The sequence below is a fragment of the Sorex fumeus genome, unplaced genomic scaffold, assembly GCF_029834395.1.
Source record: "Sorex fumeus unplaced genomic scaffold, SorFum_2.1 ptg000093l, whole genome shotgun sequence".
Taxonomy (NCBI): Eukaryota; Metazoa; Chordata; class Mammalia; order Eulipotyphla; family Soricidae; genus Sorex; species Sorex fumeus.
The window spans coordinates 9,553,473-9,572,467 of NW_026606150.1; the positions used below are offsets into that span (position 1 = coordinate 9,553,473).

At 67.4% G+C, this 18,995-nt stretch overlaps 2 protein-coding genes across 2 annotated transcripts; both read left to right on the forward strand.

The window, feature by feature from the left end:
* Nucleotides 1-813: 813 nt before the first annotated feature.
* Nucleotides 814-6,174, forward strand: CTSD (cathepsin D). The gene is made up of 9 exons (XM_056131859.1): nt 814-946; nt 1,653-1,812; nt 2,577-2,700; nt 3,575-3,693; nt 3,898-4,106; nt 4,739-4,861; nt 5,069-5,213; nt 5,306-5,404; nt 5,727-6,174. The coding sequence occupies exons 1-9, from the start codon at nt 876-878 to the stop codon at nt 5,892-5,894; spliced, it is 1,218 nt and encodes a 405-aa protein (XP_055987834.1). The 5' UTR covers nt 814-875; the 3' UTR covers nt 5,895-6,174.
* Nucleotides 6,175-6,785: 611 nt separating this feature from the next.
* Nucleotides 6,786-18,167, forward strand: IFITM10 (interferon induced transmembrane protein 10). Its single transcript, XM_056131597.1, has 4 exons — nt 6,786-6,879; nt 7,540-7,757; nt 8,291-8,728; nt 17,966-18,167. Exons 1-4 carry the CDS (start codon nt 6,786-6,788, stop codon nt 18,113-18,115), a joined length of 900 nt encoding a protein of 299 aa, XP_055987572.1. The 3' UTR covers nt 18,116-18,167.
* Nucleotides 18,168-18,995: the final 828 nt, after the last annotated feature.

An 18,995-nucleotide genomic window follows, 5' to 3' on the forward strand; every position in this document is an offset into this window, starting at 1 on the left:
GGAGTGACTCCTGGCAGTGCTCGGGGGACCATATGGGATGCTGGGGATCGAACCCGGGTCGGCCGCGGGCAAGGCAAACGCCCTCCCCGCTGTGTGGCGCTCCGGCCCCTCCGGGGGCTTTCTTACCCCAGGCCCACACCTGGCCCACAGTGTGGGCGCCCAGCAGTGACCAGGGGACACCGATCCCAGAGGTCCAGCCCCGGGGAATCCCCTGGCCAGAACCCAGAGAACCTGTGTGCCTGTGTCAGGAGCCAGGGGTCCCTGGGACCCCTACACGCACTCCAGGCCCGGCCCGGCCTGGTCCACCTGCCACTACACGCACTCCAGGCCGGGTCTGGCCAGGTCCACCTGCCACCTTCTAGCACATTCCTCGCTCCAGCTGCACCCGCCCCCCCCCTCCGGCGGCTCCCACGGGCCGTCCGGCCGCTGGCAGGGTTCTCGGCCGGCACGGGGGCACGCGGCGGGGGAGGCCCCGCTGGGCGAGCTCCGGCCGGGCCAAGGGCACCCGCGGCTGGGGTGGCGGCGCCGTCAGAGCGCGGGGGGTGCGGGCGGCCCGGGGGAGCCGCGCGCAAGGCGGAGGGGGGCGGGGAGAGCCGGCGAGCCGGGCCCGGGCCGGGCGCGCGGGGCGGGGCTACGACCGGCCCCGCCCCGACCGTGGCCCCGCCCCGGCCCCGCCCCCGGCCCGCCCCGCGCGCGGCCCGGCCGCCCCGGCCGCGCCTCGGCCCCGCCCCGGCCCCGCCCCGCGCCGCCGGCCGCGCCCCACGTGACCCGCCCGGGCGCAAACAAGCCGGTCACCTGACCCGGCCCCAGTGCGCCGTCATCGCGGCTATAAGCGCGCGGCCCCCGGCCCGGCCCGCCCCGACCCGCGCCGCACCATGCAGCCCCCCAGCCTCCTGCTGCTGCTCGCGCTCGGCCTGCTGGCCGCGCCCGCCGCCGCCGTGCTCAGGTGAGTCCGCGCCCCGCGGGGTGGGGGGCGCCGCGGGAGGGCCGCGCGCCCCCCCATCGCCCGCGCCCCGCGCCCACCGCGGCGCTGCCCGGCCGGCTGGGAGGTCGCGCTCTGCTCTGGCCGGCCGGCCGGGCCTCCCGCGGGCAGTGGGCGCCGCCCCGCGGGTGCCCCCACGGGTGCAGGCTCGCCCCGCGGGTGCGCCCGGGCCGGCACCTGTTTCCCGGTGGCCGGGCGGGGCGCGCGGGACCGGGCTGCCCACGGCTCTTGGGCAAGAGCCGCCCGCGCCGCCCTCGGCATGCCAGGGGCCAGCACCTGCCGGCAGGGCCGGCTCCGGGCAGGCCGCCGTGTGACAGCCCGCGGGCCCCGCCTCTGCCCGGCGCGGGGGGCCTGGGACCTGGACGACGGCAGGCCCGGGAGGGCCAGGCCCTCGCCCCCTGCCTGCCTGGCGATGGGCAGCGCCCAGGAGCAGGCGCTGCGGCGCTTGCCACGGTGCCAGATGGTGGTCCCAGAGGGCTCCTCGGAGGAGGAGGTGGCAGGGGTGCGCCGCCGCCCGCCGCCGGGTGCAAAGTGGCAGGCCTCACGGGACAGGGCAGTGACGGGCTTTGGGTCGGGGTCACAGACAAGACTCGCGGGTGTGGCGCTGGGTGGGGGCGGGGGCGCATGCGGGAGAGGTCGCCCCCCTCACCGGCACGCCTCCCTCCCGCAGAATCCCCCTGCACAAGTTCAAGTCCATCCGCCGGACCTTGTCGGAGGTCGCGGGGCCGGTGGAGAACCTGCTGGCCAAGGGGCCCCTGTCCAAGTACACGCTGGAGGGCCCCGCCGTGAGCGGCAGCCCGGTGCCCGAGATGCTCCGGAACTACATGGACGTGAGTAGCACCCGGGCTCACGCCCGCCTGAGCTGGGGGACGGCGCCCCCCACCCCACCCTTCTCGCCTCTCCTGCCAGCAGCCACCTCGGGTGCCCTGAAGCATCCTGGACGCCCCGGCCAGCCGGGCCCAGGTGCCGGCCCCTGCCCGGGTCCCAGGCGGCCCCGCCCCGGCCCTCTCCTTTGCTCCTGGTTGGGGACTCGCCTGTGCCAGGAAGCTGGCCCCGAGGGCCGCATGTGACTGCCCGCTGGAGTGGTTGGCCGCCTCCTTCCCCCCACACATACTGGGAGACTTGCTGAGTCATCCCAGACCCCGTCTAACCCGGTCGGTTACTTCTGTTCACGTGTGACTCAGTGGCCACCCCACCGGGCTCCCCGGAGGGAGGCAAGTGGCCCTCGAGCTGCTGGCCAGGGCCGTGGGCTGGGGGCTGCGGTGACCCCCATGACCCAAACCTCCGGCCTGTGGGAGGGCCCTGCCAGGGCCATCCTGAGGGCTCCACGGCACCAGCTCACACAGACGGGGAAACTGAGGCCCACACTCCGAAGGCAGGGCCAGGGAGTGGCCAGCACTGCCCAGCTCCAGGGCATGCGCCTACAGGCTCCGCCCCCCCATTGCAGGGGGTCTCTCATTCCTGGGTCTGGGGGCCATGCCTCGACCCCCGCCCAGCCCCGGTTTCATCTCCCCAGCCTCACGGGGTGCCAGGCAGGGCGGGGGGTGTGCTCGGGGGGCAGCCCGGGGGCCCAGCCTGACCGTGCCGCCCACAGGCCCAGTACTACGGCGAGATCGGCATCGGGACGCCCCCGCAGTGCTTCACGGTCGTGTTCGACACGGGCTCCTCCAACCTGTGGGTGCCCTCGGTCAAGTGCCAGCTGCTGGACATCGCCTGCTGTGAGTCCGGACCGAGGGGCGGGGGTGGGCAGCAGGTGGCCGGCAGGGCCCCGGCAGGCAGTGGGGGGCGTTGTGCTGAGATGTCTCCCCCAGCGGTGGGCAGGAGGGTCGAGTGCTCATCGCTGCACACAGGGGTGTAGACGGCGAGAGCTGGGCATGAGTTGAGCTGTGCTCACTCGCAGCAGGGGCAGGTGTGCTCCGGCTCTGTCCCTGCAGGGGTGAGGGGGGCGGGAGTGTACTGAGCTGTGTCCCCGCAGGGGTGAAGGGAGCAGGTGTATACTGAGCCGTGTCCCTGCAGGGGTGAGGGGGGCAGGTGTGTAGTGAGCTGTGTCCCCGCAAGGTGGGGGGGCAGGCATGTACTAAGCGTGTTCCCCTGCAGGGCTGAAGGGACCAGGTGTATACTGAGCCATGTCCCTGCAGGGGTGAGGGGGGCGGGCATATACTGAGCCATGTCCCTGCAGGGGTGAGGGGGGCAGGCGTGTACTAAGCGTGTTCCCCCGCAGGGGTGAGGGGGGCAGGCGTGTACTAAGCATGTTCCTCCGCAGGGGTGAGGGGGGGCAGGCGTATACTGAGCCATGTCCCTGCAGGGGTGAGGGGGTGGGCGTGTACTGAGCGTGTTCCCCCGCAGGGCTGAAGGGACCAGGTGTATACTGAGCCATGTCCCTGCAGGGGTGAGGGGGGCGGGCATATACTGAGCCGTGTCCCTGCAGGGGTGAGGGGGGCAGGTGTGTAGTGAGCTGTGTCCCCGCAAGGTCGGGGGGGCAGACGTGTACTAAGCGTGTTCCCCCGCAGGGGTGAGGGGAGCAGGCGTATACTGAGCCATGTCCCTGCAGGGGTGAGGGGGGCGGGCACGTACTGAGCCGTGTTCCCGCAGGGCTGCATCATAAGTACAACAGCGCCAAGTCGAGCACATACGTGAAGAACGGCACCACCTTCGACATCCACTACGGCTCCGGCAGCCTGTCGGGCTACCTCAGTCAGGACACCGTGTCGGTACGGGGCTGGGCAGGTGGGGCAGGGCGCGGGGTCTCCCTGTGGAAGGCTGAGGGTGATGACGGGTGGCCGCAGGGAGGCCCCTCCCCAGCGGGCCGCCGCCCGTCCCCCGACCCCGCAGCTGCGTGGCCTGAGACGGCGTCCGCCCTCCCCGGGCTCTCGCCGGAATTCCCCGCGGGCCTGAGCCGACCCCCTGGCCCCCAGGTGCCCTGCAACTCTGGCATCCAAGTGGCGCGGCAGCTGTTCGGGGAGGCCACCAAGCAGCCCGGCGTCACCTTCATCGCGGCCAAGTTCGACGGCATCCTGGGCATGGCCTACCCGCGCATCTCCGTCAACAACGTGCCGCCCGTCTTCGACAACCTCATGCAGCAGAAGCTGGTGGACAAGAACATCTTCTCCTTCTACCTGAACAGGTGGGCCGGCCGCGCTGGCTGCCGGCAGAGGCGACCCCCCCCCAGGAGCCCGCCCGGAGGTCTCGGACTTCGCCTGGCTGCGTGGGGCCCCCGGCTCCCCCGGCCCTGGGTCCCGGGACCCCCGGAGTTACGGGCAGCCCTCCTGTGTGTGGGGGGGAGGGGGTTCACACGCTCAAACATCTGTGTGCGCACACGTGTGGTTTGCACACGGGGCCGCGTCTGTGCCTGTCTCAGGCTCGTCTCCTCGCTCCCGCCCCGCGGCCGTATGGGAGAGGCCCTCGCGCCCGGCGCTGTTGCTGGGGAGGGTTAGTTCGGCCCATTAGGCCCTTGGGTGCCCGCCGTGCGTTACGGAGGCGGAGGCGGGCGCAGCTGCGGAGTGGAGCCTCCCCTCCTTGTCCACTTCACGGCAGGGTCACCCCTGACCTGGGGGCACCACGGCGGCCCCTCGCCAGCTGCTGCCACTGTTGCCCTGTCCAGGCTGGTCCCTTCGGGGCACCCCTGCCGCTTCCTGCTCAGGCAGACCAGGCCTGTCCCGCCAGCCTGGTCCTTGCGGGGGTCCCAGCCACATGCCCTGTGCTGGGGGACACTGCAGTGTGTGGTCCTGGTGCCTGACCCGCCCCCCGTCCTCACAGGGACCCCACGGCGCAGCCTGGAGGGGAGCTGATGCTGGGGGGCATCGACTCCAAGTACTTCAAGGGCAGCATGACCTACCACAACGTCACCCGCCAGGCCTACTGGCAGGTGCACATGGACCGGTGAGTGGGCGGGGCCTCGTGGTGGGCGGGGTCCGGGTCAGGGGGCGGGGCCTCGGTGTCCTGCACCGTCTCTGGGCCCCGCTTGCCCGTCCTGCCACCTGTCCCCTGCCGGTCAGAGCCACCCTTAAGAACGACCGTGGCGTGAACAGAGCCGGCCCCAGATGGCCCACGGGCTGTGTGCGCCCTGATGGCCGTTCCTTCCCGCAGGATTGACGTGGGCAACGGCCTGACCCTGTGCAAGGGAGGCTGTGAGGCCATCGTGGACACAGGCACATCCCTGCTGGTGGGCCCCGTGGACGAGGTCAAGGAACTGCAGAAGGCCATCGGGGCGGTGCCCCTCATCCAGGGGGAGGTGAGCGGGCGGGCGCCAGGGAGGAGCGGGGCAGGGCAGGGACCCACGTGCCCGCCCTGTCCCGAGCCCTCACGCTGTGACCCTCCCTGCAGTACATCATCCCCTGTGAGAAGCTGCCGGACCTGCCACCCGTCTCTCTGACACTGGGCGGCAAAGAGTACACCCTGTCCTCCCATGACTACACGCTGCAGGTGCTGGCATGGGCGGGCTGTGTCCCGGGGGTCTCCCGGGGTGGGCTGTGTCCCATAGGGTCTCCTGGGTGGGCTGTGTCCCATAGGATCTCCCGGGTGGGCTGTGTCCCATAGGGTCTCCTGGGTGGGCTGTGTCCCATAGGGTCTCCTGGGTGGGCTGTGTCCCATAGGGTCTCCCGGGTGGGCTGTGTCCCGGGGGTCTCCCGGGGCGGGCTGTGTCCCATAGGGTCTCCCGGGTGGGCTGTGTCCCGCGGGGTCTCCCTAGATGGGCTCTGCCCTGCGGGGTCTGTCCTGACGGCCGGCGCTGACCCTGCCCTCACAGGTGTCCCAGGGCGGGAAGACCATCTGCCTGAGCGGCTTCATGGGCATGGACATCCCGCCGCCCGCCGGGCCCCTCTGGATCCTGGGCGACGTCTTCATCGGCCGCTACTACACCGTCTTCGACCGGGAGCAGAACCGCGTGGGCCTGGCGGAGGCCGTGAGGCTGTAGGGCCCGCGGCGCCCACACTCACACAGACACACTCGGCCGGCACCCCTGTTGGAGGGCCCGGCCCTAGAGCAGCAGAGACCGGCGCGCCCGCTGGTCACTTACTGGTCACCATCCCTGCGCCCAGCACGGCCCCGCGGCCGCCCCACCCCTGCACCTTGTCCCCTCTGATCTGGCCATTGGACCCCTTCTCGACCAGCCCCCTGTGTCCAGCCGTGCAGGCCAGGGGCGGGGCAGCTCAGGCCCTGGGTCACCTACGGGGTGGTGGGGGGTCCCCCCTCTCTGGCCGCCTGCTGTGCAGTGGTCAGAGCCAGGTTGATTGAGAAATACAGCCTCGGGCCTGTCTCCGTGCCGTGTGTTTGCTGGGGGGGGGAGGTCCCTACTCTTGCCTGTGACATTGGGGGAACTCGCACTCGGTCCCCTTCCCTGTGTGACACAGGTCCTCTGCCTGTCCGTGTACCCTGTGCCCTCCGCCCCATAGGAGACCCCAACTGTCCAGCCTCCAGGAGGGGACCCCAGCACCCATCTACCCACAGGTGGGACCCCAGCACCATCCACCCCACAGTGGGACCCCATCCTCCCAATAGTGGGACCCCAGCCCCACTCATAGGGTCTCTGTGGCATCCAGAGAGAGCCTGGCCGGAGGCCGAGGGAACTTGTGTCTCCCGCATCACACCCTGATCTGGCAAACCCTCCACCTTCCCGGAGTCCCTGCCTGGGGGAGACCCCCAGTAATCCCCAGTGAGCCGGTGTGCAGACAGGGCAGGGTGAGAGTGCCCCAAGGCAGCTGTTCCGGGGTCTGGGGAACAAGGGGGCTGACCTCTGAACCTGGGGCACTGTGCCGTCCTTGGCATCGGGAGTGTGGGTGGGGCCCGGGGGGGGGTGTCCAAGGACATGGCGTCCAGGGAGCCAGTGGCCACAGCCTGCGCTGAGGCCGGAAGTCATGCTGTGCTCATGCCTATGGGGGCTCTGCCACCCCCTCCCCCAAGTGCGCATGCTGCATCCCTGCACTGCCGCACTGCCCAGGCTCATGCCTGCGGGGGCTCTGCCGTCCCCCCCAGTGCTCACCCCTGCTCGGCTTGGGGTGCTCTGCCCCCTTCATGCCGGGGGCGCGCGGCCAGATGCCCATTCCCGGACCCCCACACAGCCAGGCCCCCTGTCCGCCGCCAGAGGAGGTTTCTCACCCCCCCACTGGCCCGTGTCCCTGGCCAGTGCCCTCAGCCCCTCGGCAGCCAGGCCGAGGAGGCCTCGCAGGGGAACCCCAAAAGCGGCCTCTGGCGAGGACCAGGACTCCCTTGACCCGCTAGAGCCCCCGCCAAGCAGCTGGACATGGGTGGGGGGCGTGAGAGAGGGGAGGGGAGGGGGGCTGACCCAGGCAGGGCTAAGGAGAACGCCGCGCAGGAGGTCAGTCCTGGCCGGGACTGTGCCCCCGGATCGCCCATCCCTGGAAAGAGCCCAACTGCGGGGGGGGGGCGAGGGGGGGCTCGCAGGGGGTCGGGGCCGGTTCCCCGGGGCCAGGGGCGCAGAGCCGGGTGCCCGGTACTCGGTAGGGGACAGCGCAGAGCGGGCCGCGCTGGTGGAGGTCTGGGGCGCGGCGCGGGGTGCGGGGTGCGTCGCGGGGCGCGGGGTGGCGTCCGTCCGGCGGGAGCGGCGGGCCGTGAGGGCGCTGTCGGGTCCACCCCCTGGGCGTGCGGCGGCGGCGGCGGCGGCGGCGGCGGCGGCGTGAGTCAGGCCTGGCGCCAGGCGGGCAGCGCGGGCCGCGCGGGCAGCAGGACAGCGCCAGCCCCGCGCCCGGCACCCAGGCTGTGCGGCTGGACGCGGAGCGGCGGGCGCGGGGTCGGGCCGCACGCGCGGAGTCGCCAGCAGGTGAGCGCGCGGGGCGGGGGTCGGGCCGCACGCGCGGGGTCGCCGGGAGGTGAGCGCGCGGGACGCGGGGTCGGGGCGCGGGCGCAGGGCTCGGGACGGGGGTCTGGGCGCGGGACGGGGGTCGGGGCTCGGGACGGGGGTCGGGGCGCGGGACGGGGGTCGGGGCGCGGGACGGGCGCGGGGCGCGGGACGGGCGCGGGGCGCGGGACGGGGGTCGGGCGCGGGTCGGCGGGGCCCGCGCGTGCGTCCGGCGCGGTCGCGGTGCGTGTGCGCGGCGCGGGGTCGCGGGGCCCGGCGGGCGCTGGGGGCGGGGAGGCGGCGCGGGCGCGCTGGCCTGGCGCGGTGTCCGCGCTGCGGGGACACGGCGGCGCCGGCGGCCGCCCCTCCCCCGAGCCACTGCGGCTCGGCGCCGCTGACCGCGCTCTGCGCCCTGGCGCGTCGCGGGCGCGCAGGGGCCGGGGGCGCCCGGGGGCCCGCGGGCTCGGCCGACGGCGCGCGGGGCCGAGGTAGCACCCGGCCGCTCCTCCCCGCAGGCCCGGGGCGCCGGCCAGAGCCCGGCCGCGCCGGGAGCCCCGAGCAGCACCACGGACGGCGCCCAGGAAGCGCGCGCGCCCCTGGACGGGGCCTTCTGGCTCCCGCGGGCCCCCGCGGGCGCGCCGCAGGGCTGCTTCGCCTGCGTGTCCAAGCCCCCCGCGCTGCAGGCGCCCGCGGAGCCCGCCGCCTCCCCGCCCATGGCGCCCACGCTCTTCCCCATGGAGTCCAAGAGCAGCCGCACGGACAGCGCGCGCGCCGGGCCCCCGCCGGCCTGCAAGCACCTGGCCGAGAAGAAGACCATGACCAACCCCACGACGGTCATCGAGGTGTACCCCGACACCTCCGAGGTCAACGACTACTACCTGTGGTCCATCTTCAACTTCGTCTACCTCAACTTCTGCTGCCTGGGCTTCATCGCCCTGGCCTACTCGCTCAAGGTGGGGGGGCGCGCGGAGAGGGCTGCACGTCTGGGGGCTGCACGGGGCGGGTGCGGGGGTGGCACGGAGGCCGGGCCGGGGGCCCGCGCTGTGCGGCACAGATGAGGTCTGGGGAGTCCCAGGGTCCTGGGGGCCGGTGCCCCGCGGGGACCTGGCGGAAGCGACCCCCTGCTGCCCAGAGTCTCTGGAGAGCCCAGTCCGGAGCGGACGCTGGGGAGGGCAGGGCTGCGGCTCCCAGAAGACCCCCCACCCCCACGGAGAGGGCAGCAGATGGGGCAGGCAGAGCCGGGCACCAGCCAGGACGGGCATTTCTGGCTCTTGTGGAGAGTTGCCCCCATTCGTGCCGGGGAGGGCAGGGGGCGGCTCCGCCTGGGCTCCCCCAGCCTGCCCCTGGCTGCTTACGCTGCCCCTGCGCAGGGGCTGCCGCATGCACACGTGTGTGTACCGCGGTTGGATGTGTCTGCACACGTGTGGGGGCAGCATGTGTGCACAGGTATGACGACACGTGTTCTGCACATGTGTGTGTGAGTGCGGCGTGTATCTAGGTGTGGGGGGACATGAGCACGCTTAGTCCACCTGTGGCTTGCGAATCACATGTGTGTGGTGCGGACGTGTGTGTCCAGGTGTGTGTATAGGAGCGGCACGCACGTGTGTGTTCAAGACTGAGAATGTGTACCACTTGGGTGCGTGTATGAGTGGTCTGTAGCGCACGTATGTGCATGTCGTGTGGGCATGTGCGTGCCTGTGCCTGAGCGTGGTCTGTGAAGGTCCGAATGTCTGCGCCAGCGAGTGTGGGCCTGGCTGTGCACATGCATGTACGTGAGTATGCATGTCAGTGTGCACATGCCTGTACATGTGTGTCTTTCAGCATGCGTGTGCATGCATGTGATTCTGAGTGTCAGCATGTACGTGACTGACAGGCACATGTGTGACCGTCATTGTGTGGTGCCTGTATGCACATGTGTCTGTGATAGCATGCATGTGCCTGTGTACGGGTGTGTCTTGTCAGCGTGTACGTGCCCGGCTGTGCACACATGTGTCTGTACGTGTCAGCATGCGTGTACCTGATTATGCACACGTGTGTTGGGTGTGTGTGCCTGGCTGTGTGGTGCGTACATGTGGGCATGAGTGCACATGTGACGTGAGAGCACGTGTGTGCTCCGTGCAGCCACACAGATAAGAGGCCCCGGGAGCTGGGGGTCCAGCGGGCGGAAGGGCAGTTGCTGGCCAGCTCCAGCTCCCGGGTGTCCGTCGCCATGCCCGGCCAGCGCTGCGGACACAGCCCCCCCCCCCCTTGGTGGCTGCGGAAGTCTGGCCGGGGCAGGCCATCTGTCAGAGAAGGTAGGTCACGGGCTTCTGAGCTTCTGACATGCAGGGAGCCCGGCCCTGGCCAGCACCCGGGTACGTGTCCCTCTGTCCACCCAGCCGCCTCCCACGCCCTCTGCAGCAGGCTTGGACACCAACTCCAGGCCGGCCCCTCATGTACCCACAGAGCCGTGGCCACTGCAGTGCGGGGGCTGGGCCAGGGCCCGCTGTCTACACGGAGCCCCGCACCTCCCGAGGCCGCCCGCCCGTCCCCTCTCAGCCCTGCCTCCTTCTGTGAGGACCGAAGGGGATGATGGGCATCAGGCGGGCAGAGGTGAGGCCCAGGCACCCAGCCAGGGCGAGGCCGTGTTTCTGGTGGACAGGATGGAACCCAAGATATGTCGGGCAGCTGGTTTGGAGGGACCCTGGGTCACGTGCCTGCACGTGCCTCGGGGATAGGTGGGGCCCAAGCAGGGGCTCAGGCACTGTGGGGGCCCGCCGGTGCAAGGCCGATGGCCAGTGAGCACTGAGGAGGGAGGCGCAGGGAGGGCGTCCTGCTGCAGCATCCAGGCCCACTGGCAGCATGGCAGGAGGCCACGCGTCCAGGCGGGAGCCCTGTGTCCGGGCAGCACGGTGTGTCCAAGCGGGGGCCAAGTGTCCAGGGCCCGAGTCCATGCAGGGCATCCACGGTCAGGGACGGTGGCGGGGCACGGAGCAGGAGCAAGGAGAGCACAGCAGCTGCCCAGGCTGGACCAGGGCTGGGAGCCGTTCCTGGCAGGACGCCGGAGAAGGTCAGGAGATGCTGAGCCCCTGGCGCATCCCGTGTCCAAGCTGAATGCTTAGATCTTCCCGACTGAGTCCCAGCACCATCCCCCACGCTCACGCTGCCCATCCTCCATCTTCCATCCTCCTTCCTCCATCCTCCCATCCTCCATCCACCCATCCTTCGTCCTCCATCTGCCCATCCTCCATCCTCCATCTGCCCAACCTCCATCCTCCATCTGCCCATCCTCCATCCTCCATCCTCCATCCTCCATCTTCCATCCTCCATCTGCCCATCCTCCATCTTCCATCCTCCATCCTCCATCCACCCATCCTTCGTCCTCCATCTGCCCATCCTCCATCCTCCATCTACCCATCCTCCATCCTCCATCTGCCCATCCTCCATCCTCCATCTGCCCATCCTCCATCCTCCATCCTCCATCTTCCATCCTCCATCTGCCCATCCTACATCCTCCATCTTCTATCCTCCATCTGCCCATCCTCCATCCTCCATCCTCCATCTTCCATCCTCCATCTGCCCATCCTCCATCCTCCATCTGCCCATCCTCCATCCTCCATCTGCCCATCCTCCATCCTCCATCCTCCATCCGCCCATCCTCCATCCTCCATCTGCCCATCCTCCATCCTCCATCTGCCCATCCTCCATCCTCCATCCTCCATCTTCCATCCTCCATCTGCCCATCCTACATCCTCCATCTTCTATCCTCCATCTGCCCATCCTCCATCCTCCATCCTCCATCTTCCATCCTCCATCTGCCCATCCTCCATCCTCCATCTGCCCATCCTCCATCTTCCATCCTCCATCCTCCATCCACCCATCCTTCGTCCTCCATCTGCCCATCCTCCATCCTCCATCTACCCATCCTCCATCCTCCATCTGCCCATCCTCCATCCTCCATCTGCCCATCCTCCATCCTCCATCCTCCATCTTCCATCCTCCATCTGCCCATCCTACATCCTCCATTGTCTATCCTCCATCTGCCCATCCTCCATCCTCCATCCTCCATCTTCCATCCTCCATCTGCCCATCCTCCATCCTCCATCTGCCCATCCTCCATCCTCCATCTGCCCATCCTCCATCCTCCATCCTCCATCTTCCATCCTCCATCTGCCCATCCTACATCCTCCATCTTCCATCCTCCATCTGCCCATCCTCCATCCTCCATCCTCCATCTGCCCATCCTTCATCCTCCATCCTCCATCTTCCATCCTCCATCTGCCCATCCTCCACCCACCCATCCTTCATCCTCCATCTGCCCATCCTCCATCCTCCATCTGCCCATCCTCCATCCTCCATCTGCCCATCCTCCATCCTCCATCCTCCATCCGCCCATCCTCCATCCTCCATCTGCCCATCCTCCATCCTCCATCTGCCCATCCTCCATCCTCCATCCTCCATCTTCCATCCTCCATCTGCCCATCCTACATCCTCCATCTTCTATCCTCCATCTGCCCATCCTCCATCCTCCATCCTCCATCTTCCATCCTCCATCTGCCCATCCTCCATCCTCCATCTGCCCATCCTCCATCTTCCATCCTCCATCCTCCATCCACCCATCCTTCGTCCTCCATCTGCCCATCCTCCATCCTCCATCTACCCATCCTCCATCCTCCATCTGCCCATCCTCCATCCTCCATCTGCCCATCCTCCATCCTCCATCCTCCATCTTCCATCCTCCATCTGCCCATCCTACATCCTCCATTGTCTATCCTCCATCTGCCCATCCTCCATCCTCCATCCTCCATCTTCCATCCTCCATCTGCCCATCCTCCATCCTCCATCTGCCCATCCTCCATCCTCCATCTGCCCATCCTCCATCCTCCATCCTCCATCTTCCATCCTCCATCTGCCCATCCTACATCCTCCATCTTCCATCCTCCATCTGCCCATCCTCCATCCTCCATCCTCCATCTGCCCATCCTTCATCCTCCATCCTCCATCTTCCATCCTCCATCTGCCCATCCTCCACCCACCCATCCTTCATCCTCCATCTGCCCATCCTCCATCCTCCATCTGCCCATCCTCCATCCTCCATCTGCCCATCCTCCATCCTCCATCCTCCATCTTCCATCCTCCATCTGCCCATCCTACATCCTCCATCTTCCATCCTCCATCTGCCCATCCTCCATCCTCCATCCTCCATCTGCCCATCCTTCATCCTCCATCCTCCATCTTCCATCCTCCATCTGCCCATCCTCCACCCACCCATCCTTCATCCTCCATCTGCCCATCCTCCATCCTCCATCTGCCCATCCTCCATCCTCCATCTTCCATCCTCCATCTGCCCATCCTCCATCCTCCATCTGCCCATCCTCCATCCTCCATCCACCCCTCCTCCATCCTCCATCTGCCCATTTTCCATCCTCAATCCTCCATCATCCATCTCCCATCCTCCATCCTCCATCCTCCATCCTCCATCTGCCCATCCTCCATCTGCCCATCCTCCATCCTTCATCCTCCATCCTCCATCTGCCCATCCTCCATCCTCCATCCTCCATCTTCCATCCTCCATCTGCCCATCCTCCGTCCTCCATCCTCCATCCACCCATCCTCCATCCTCCATCTGCCCATCCTCCATCCTCCATCTGCCCATCCTCCATCCTCCATCCTCCATCTTCCATCCTCCATCTGCCCATCCTCCATCCTCCATCTGCCCATCCTCCATCCTCCATCCTCCATCTTCCATCCTCCATCTGCCCATCCTCCATCCTCCATCCGCCCCTCCTCCATCCTCCATCCACCCCTCCTCCATCCTCCATCTGCCCATCCTCCATCCTCCATCTTCCATCCTCCATCTGCCCATCCTCCATCCTCCATCCTCCATCCTCCATCTTCCATCCTCCATCTGCCCATCCTCCGTCCTCCATCCTCCATCCACCCATCCTTCGTCCTCCATCTGCCCATCCTCCATCCTCCATCTGCCCATCCTCCATCCTCCATCTGCCCATCCTCCATCCTCCATCCTCCATCTTCCATCCTCCATCTGCCCATCCTACATCCTCCATTGTCTATCCTCCATCTGCCCATCCTCCATCCTCCATCCTCCATCTTCCATCCTCCATCTGCCCATCCTCCATCCTCCATCTGCCCATCCTCCATCCTCCATCTGCCCATCCTCCATCCTCCATCCTCCATCCTCCATCTTCCATCCTCCATCTGCCCATCCTCCATCTTCCATCCTCCATCTGCCCATCCTACATCCTCCATCTTCCATCCTCCATCTGCCCATCCTCCATCCTCCATCCTCCATCTGCCCATCCTTCATCCTCCATCCTCCATCTTCCATCCTCCATCTGCCCATCCTCCACCCACCCATCCTTCATCCTCCATCTGCCCATCCTCCATCCTCCATCTGCCCATCCTCCATCCTCCATCTTCCATCCTCCATCTGCCCATCCTCCATCCTCCATCTGCCCATCCTCCATCCTCCATCCACCCCTCCTCCATCCTCCATCTGCCCATTTTCCATCCTCAATCCTCCATCATCCATCTCCCATCCTCCATCCTCCATCCTCCATCCTCCATCTGCCCATCCTCCATCTGCCCATCCTCCATCCTTCATCCTCCATCCTCCATCTGCCCATCCTCCATCCTCCATCCTCCATCTTCCATCCTCCATCTGCCCATCCTCCGTCCTCCATCCTCCATCCACCCATCCTCCATCCTCCATCTGCCCATCCTCCATCCTCCATCTGCCCATCCTCCATCCTCCATCCTCCATCTTCCATCCTCCATCTGCCCATCCTCCATCCTCCATCTGCCCATCCTCCATCCTCCATCCTCCATCTTCCATCCTCCATCTGCCCATCCTCCATCCTCCATCCGCCCCTCCTCCATCCTCCATCCACCCCTCCTCCATCCTCCATCTGCCCATCCTCCATCCTCCATCTTCCATCCTCCATCTGCCCATCCTCCATCCTCCATCCTCCATCCTCCATCTTCCATCCTCCATCTGCCCATCCTCCGTCCTCCATCCTCCATCCACCCATCCTTCGTCCTCCATCTGCCCATCCTCCATCCTCCATCTGCCCATCCTCCATCCTCCATCTGCCCATCCTCCATCCTCCATCCTCCATCTTCCATCCTCCATCTGCCCATCCTCCATCCTCCATCTGCCCATCCTCCATCCTCCATCCTCCATCTTCCATCCTCCATCTGCCCATCCTCCATCCTCCATCCACCCCTCCTCCATCCTCCATCTGCCCATCTTCCATCCTCAATCCTCCATCATCCATCTTCCATCCTACATCCTCCATCCTCCATCCTCCATCTGCCCATCCTCCATCTGCCCATCCTCCATCCTTCATCCTCCATCCTCCATCTGCCCATCCTCCATCCTCTATCTTCCATCCTCCTTCCTCCATCCTCCCATCCTCCATCCTTCATCCTCCATCCTCCATCCACCCATCCTCCATCCTCCATCTGCCCATCCTCCATCTGCCCATCCTCCATCCTCCATCCACCCATCCTCCATCCTCCATCCTCCATCCTCCTTCCTCCATCCTCCCATCTTCCATCCTCCTTCCTCCATCCTCCATCCTCCATCTGTCCATCCTCCCTCCCCCATCCTCCCATCCTCCATCCATCAATCATCATCTTTCCACCCTCTGTCATCTGTCACCGCCCTCGAGCCATCCATCCCTTTCCCCCATCACATCTTAACGCACCCTCCTTTATACACGTGCCCCATCTCCCAGCCACGCCCTTCGCCTGCGGTAAGCCTTCCTGCTCCCTCTCACGCTCTCCCATCCCCCGTTCCGTGCCCTTGGCCCCCCGAGCTCTTCAGCGTGTGCTCAGTGTCGCTCTCCTTCCCCCGCCTCTCCGTCTACCAGTCTCCCTCCTCACACCCGACCCACCACATCTGCTCACCTTCTTCCTTCCTGCTGCTGCCACCAGTCAGTCACGCCTCCTCCCCCTCTCAGGTCTCTTCACACGACCCTTCGGCAGCCCCTCAGCTCGTCGTCGCGACCATGTGCATAGTCACGCTCTAACCATTGTCGGGATTCGCTCGTAGTCTCAAGTGCTTGCTGTTACTCGGGTGGCAGGGCTCACAAGTGTCCAGGTCAACACGGATGGCAGCATTGGCACTTTGGTGTGCAAAGTCACCACAAGGACACCGCACCCGCAGCCATCTGCCCCTCAGCCACCCCCCTCCGGCCACCCCCCCACCCCGCGCCCTCGCCATCCGCCCCTTCTCCCACCCCAACTTCACTCCTCCGGGTCCTGTGGCCGAGCAGAGTCTTCCCCAGCCAGCCCTGGTTTCTTTCCCTTTCTTTGCTCACCACCCTGAGATACACAGTTACAAAGTTGTTGCCGGTTGCGGTTCAGTCATACAATGTTCCAACACAGTGTCCCGGTTCCCTGCCACCCCCAGCCTGTCTCTGTGGCAGACACTTGTCTCTGTCTCTCTCTCCCTGTCTACCCACCCCTTGTCTCTCTGTTTCTGTCTCTCCCCTGCCTCTATCTCTTTCTCTATCTCTCTCCCCCCTTCTCTGTCTCTCTGTCTCCCTCTCTCTCTGTGTCTCTCTCACTGTCTGTCTCTCTCTCCCTCTCTCTCTGTCTCTCTGTCAATCTCTGTCTCTCTCTCCTCCTCTCTCTGTCTCCCTCTCTGTCTCTCTGTCACTGTCTCTCTCTGTCTCTCCCTCTGTCTCTCCGTCTCTGTCTCTTTCTCTATCTCTCTCTCCTCCTCTCTCTGTCTCTCCCTCCCTCCTCCTCTGTCTCTCTGTCTCTCTGTCACTGTATCTCTCTCTCTCCCTCTCTGTGTCTGTCCCCCCTCTGGCCCCGTGTGGGCGGGATGCTCAGCGCTTGTCGCTGTGTGGGCAGAGGGGACCCCCAGCGTTCCCTTCACACCCCCATGGGCTCCTCTGCCCTGCGCCGTGACAGGCCGGTCCCGCTGCCGCGCGGTGGCCCTGGTGGCCTTAATCTGCGTCTGCCGCGCCCACCCCTCAAGCCCGCGTCTGTTCAGCAGTCCCCCCCATTTCAGACGGGGTGTTTTGTTCAGTTTTGTGGGTGACTTCGCTTCCGCCCAGGGCGCGGCGGGACCCCGACACCCCCCCTGGGCGGGAGTGTTACTCGCGGCCGTTTCTCGCTCGTCCCTCTGGTTTGGTTTGTCAGTGGGCGTCGTCTCCTGGGCCCCTTTCCGGCGTCTCCTCCTCCCACACCCCCGCCCTCCACATTCTCCCCTGCCGACTTGGCCTCGCCTGTCCCGCTGCTGCCACCTCCTGCGCCCAACCCCTCCTGCCCCCTGCAACCCACAGCCAGACCCGCATGCCCAGCGCCCGTGCCCACGGCCCCCCATCGCCCTCTGGGCGCAGGTCCAGCAGCCACAGGTGACAGGAAACCTGTCTTCACCGCACGGCTGCAACCTGTCCCTCAACCCTCCTTGGCTCTCCGCCCTCCACCAGACACCCACCAGCACCCCCCATCCACCCCCCACTCTCCACCCCCTGCCCCCCCCACCTCCCCCCTGGTCTCTAGGTGCTCCCCACCCTATGCCCCTCTGCTCACCCGCCCGCCCTGCCACCCGCACCCGCCCCGGGAGGGGCCAACTGCCCTGTCCTGTCACCTGCCCGTGCCCAGCCCGTCTGTGTCCCTCTCCTGCCCATGGTCAGCCTGTGTCCGTCTCCTGCCGTGGTCAGCCTGCTCTGGCCCCGCTCCTGTGTACTCGAGGCTGCCCCGTGCCCGGGGTCTCCTGGCCCCGATGCCCCCACCCCGTGTGGGGCCCACGGAGGCCGCGCCCAGCAGGGCCCAGGCCGGGGGCAGCTAGGACTGTGTGTGGACAGCCGGGACCGGGCAGGGCCTGGCACTGCGCACGAGCCCGCGGGCACCACAGCGGCTCCCACTGTCCCCTCATGCTGCCGCGCCCCAGGCCTCTGTCCCCAGCAGGTGGTCCCTGCGCGTCCCTGAGCACAAATGAAGACCCCCTCACGGTCCCCCAGGGACCCTTCCTCAGTGCCCTCGCCAGGGGCCCCGGAGTCAGCGCGCTGAGCACGCCCCGCCCGCCCTGTCACCAGTCCAGTTCCGCTCGGTCCCGGGGGCCCGGGGTGGGGGGCTCGTCCGCAGCCCCAGCCTGCCCGTCCCACTCAGCAGCCCCGCGCCCCCGGCAAGGCTGGGCTCCGGCTCACGCCCGCCCTCGCCCTCCCCCGCAGGTCCGTGACAAGAAGCTCCTGAACGACCTGAACGGGGCGGTGGAGGACGCCAAGACCGCGCGGCTGTTCAACATCACCAGCTCGGCGCTGGCGGCCTCCTGCATCCTCATCGTCCTCATCCTCCTGCGGTACCCGCTGTCCGACTACTGAGCCCCCCCCCCACCCGGCAGACCTGTGAACTCAATAAAACATGTGCCAGCTCCGCCGTCTCCGGGGCCCTCCGGGCTGAGGTGGGCCGGGACCAGGCGGGGTGGGGCCACCAGGGACGCCTCGGCCTCAGGGACCCCCAGGCAGGGCGGGCGCCAGGGGGTGGTGCCGGCACAGGGACAGGGAGGGGACAGGCAGGGGGCATGCAGGGCGGGGGGACAGAGGGGACAGCCGCGCCCCGAGCTCTGTGGCCAGGGGCCGGGGTGGGGGGCACGGCAGAGTGGACGCGGTCGGGGTGTCCTGGAGGCCACCAGTGCCCAGACAGCACCTGAAGGTCACCCGGGGCTCCCTGGGGGGTGAGACGCACACAGGGCAGCCTGACCCAGGGGATCCCTGAGGCAGAGTCCAGACGTGGACAAGCCCTGCAGTGCCAAAAAGGGGAAACTGAGTCTGAAGCCTCCCTCCCCAGCCCGGGGGCCTCACGGGAGGGGGCGCACCCTGACTCCAGAGGTGGCAGGAGGGGGCCCGGGGCTTGCACAGGCCACGTCCCCAACAAGTGCCTGGTAGGGCCCTGGCAGGCCGCTCCACGTCAGGATGCCACGCGCCCCCTTGGATGGTTTGCTGAGCACCTGTGGGGAGCCTGGTGGGACGGGCCTGGGGGTCTCCCGTGACCTCCCACAACGCCCTCCCACGCTCACCCCCGCAACCCCGCTGAACCTGCCCTGTTGGGGTTCTGGGGGGGGGGTCACACAGCTCTTGCTTCCGCCCTCTCTGCCCGCTGGGGGGCGCAGGAAGTTCCCGCCCATCCTGGCTCGGGCCTTCAGTTACCTGTGCCTCGTCACCTCATTGGTACCAGGGACACTGCGGGGCCCAGGGACCCCCA

Coding starts and splice junctions, on each gene's coding strand:
- CTSD (XM_056131859.1), top strand. CDS start 876: ATGCAGCCCCCCAGCCTCCTGCTGCTGCTCGCGCTCGGCCTGCTGGCC. Junction 3,694..3,897: donor TCAGTCAGGACACCGTGTCG/GTACGGGGCTGG, acceptor CCTGGCCCCCAG/GTGCCCTGCAACTCTGGCAT. Junction 5,405..5,726: donor CCCATGACTACACGCTGCAG/GTGCTGGCATGG, acceptor CTGCCCTCACAG/GTGTCCCAGGGCGGGAAGAC.
- IFITM10 (XM_056131597.1), top strand. CDS start 6,786: ATGGCGTCCAGGGAGCCAGTGGCCACAGCCTGCGCTGAGGCCGGAAGT. Junction 6,880..7,539: donor TCTGCCACCCCCTCCCCCAA/GTGCGCATGCTG, acceptor GTCCGGCGGGAG/CGGCGGGCCGTGAGGGCGCT. Junction 7,758..8,290: donor ACGCGCGGAGTCGCCAGCAG/GTGAGCGCGCGG, acceptor TCCTCCCCGCAG/GCCCGGGGCGCCGGCCAGAG.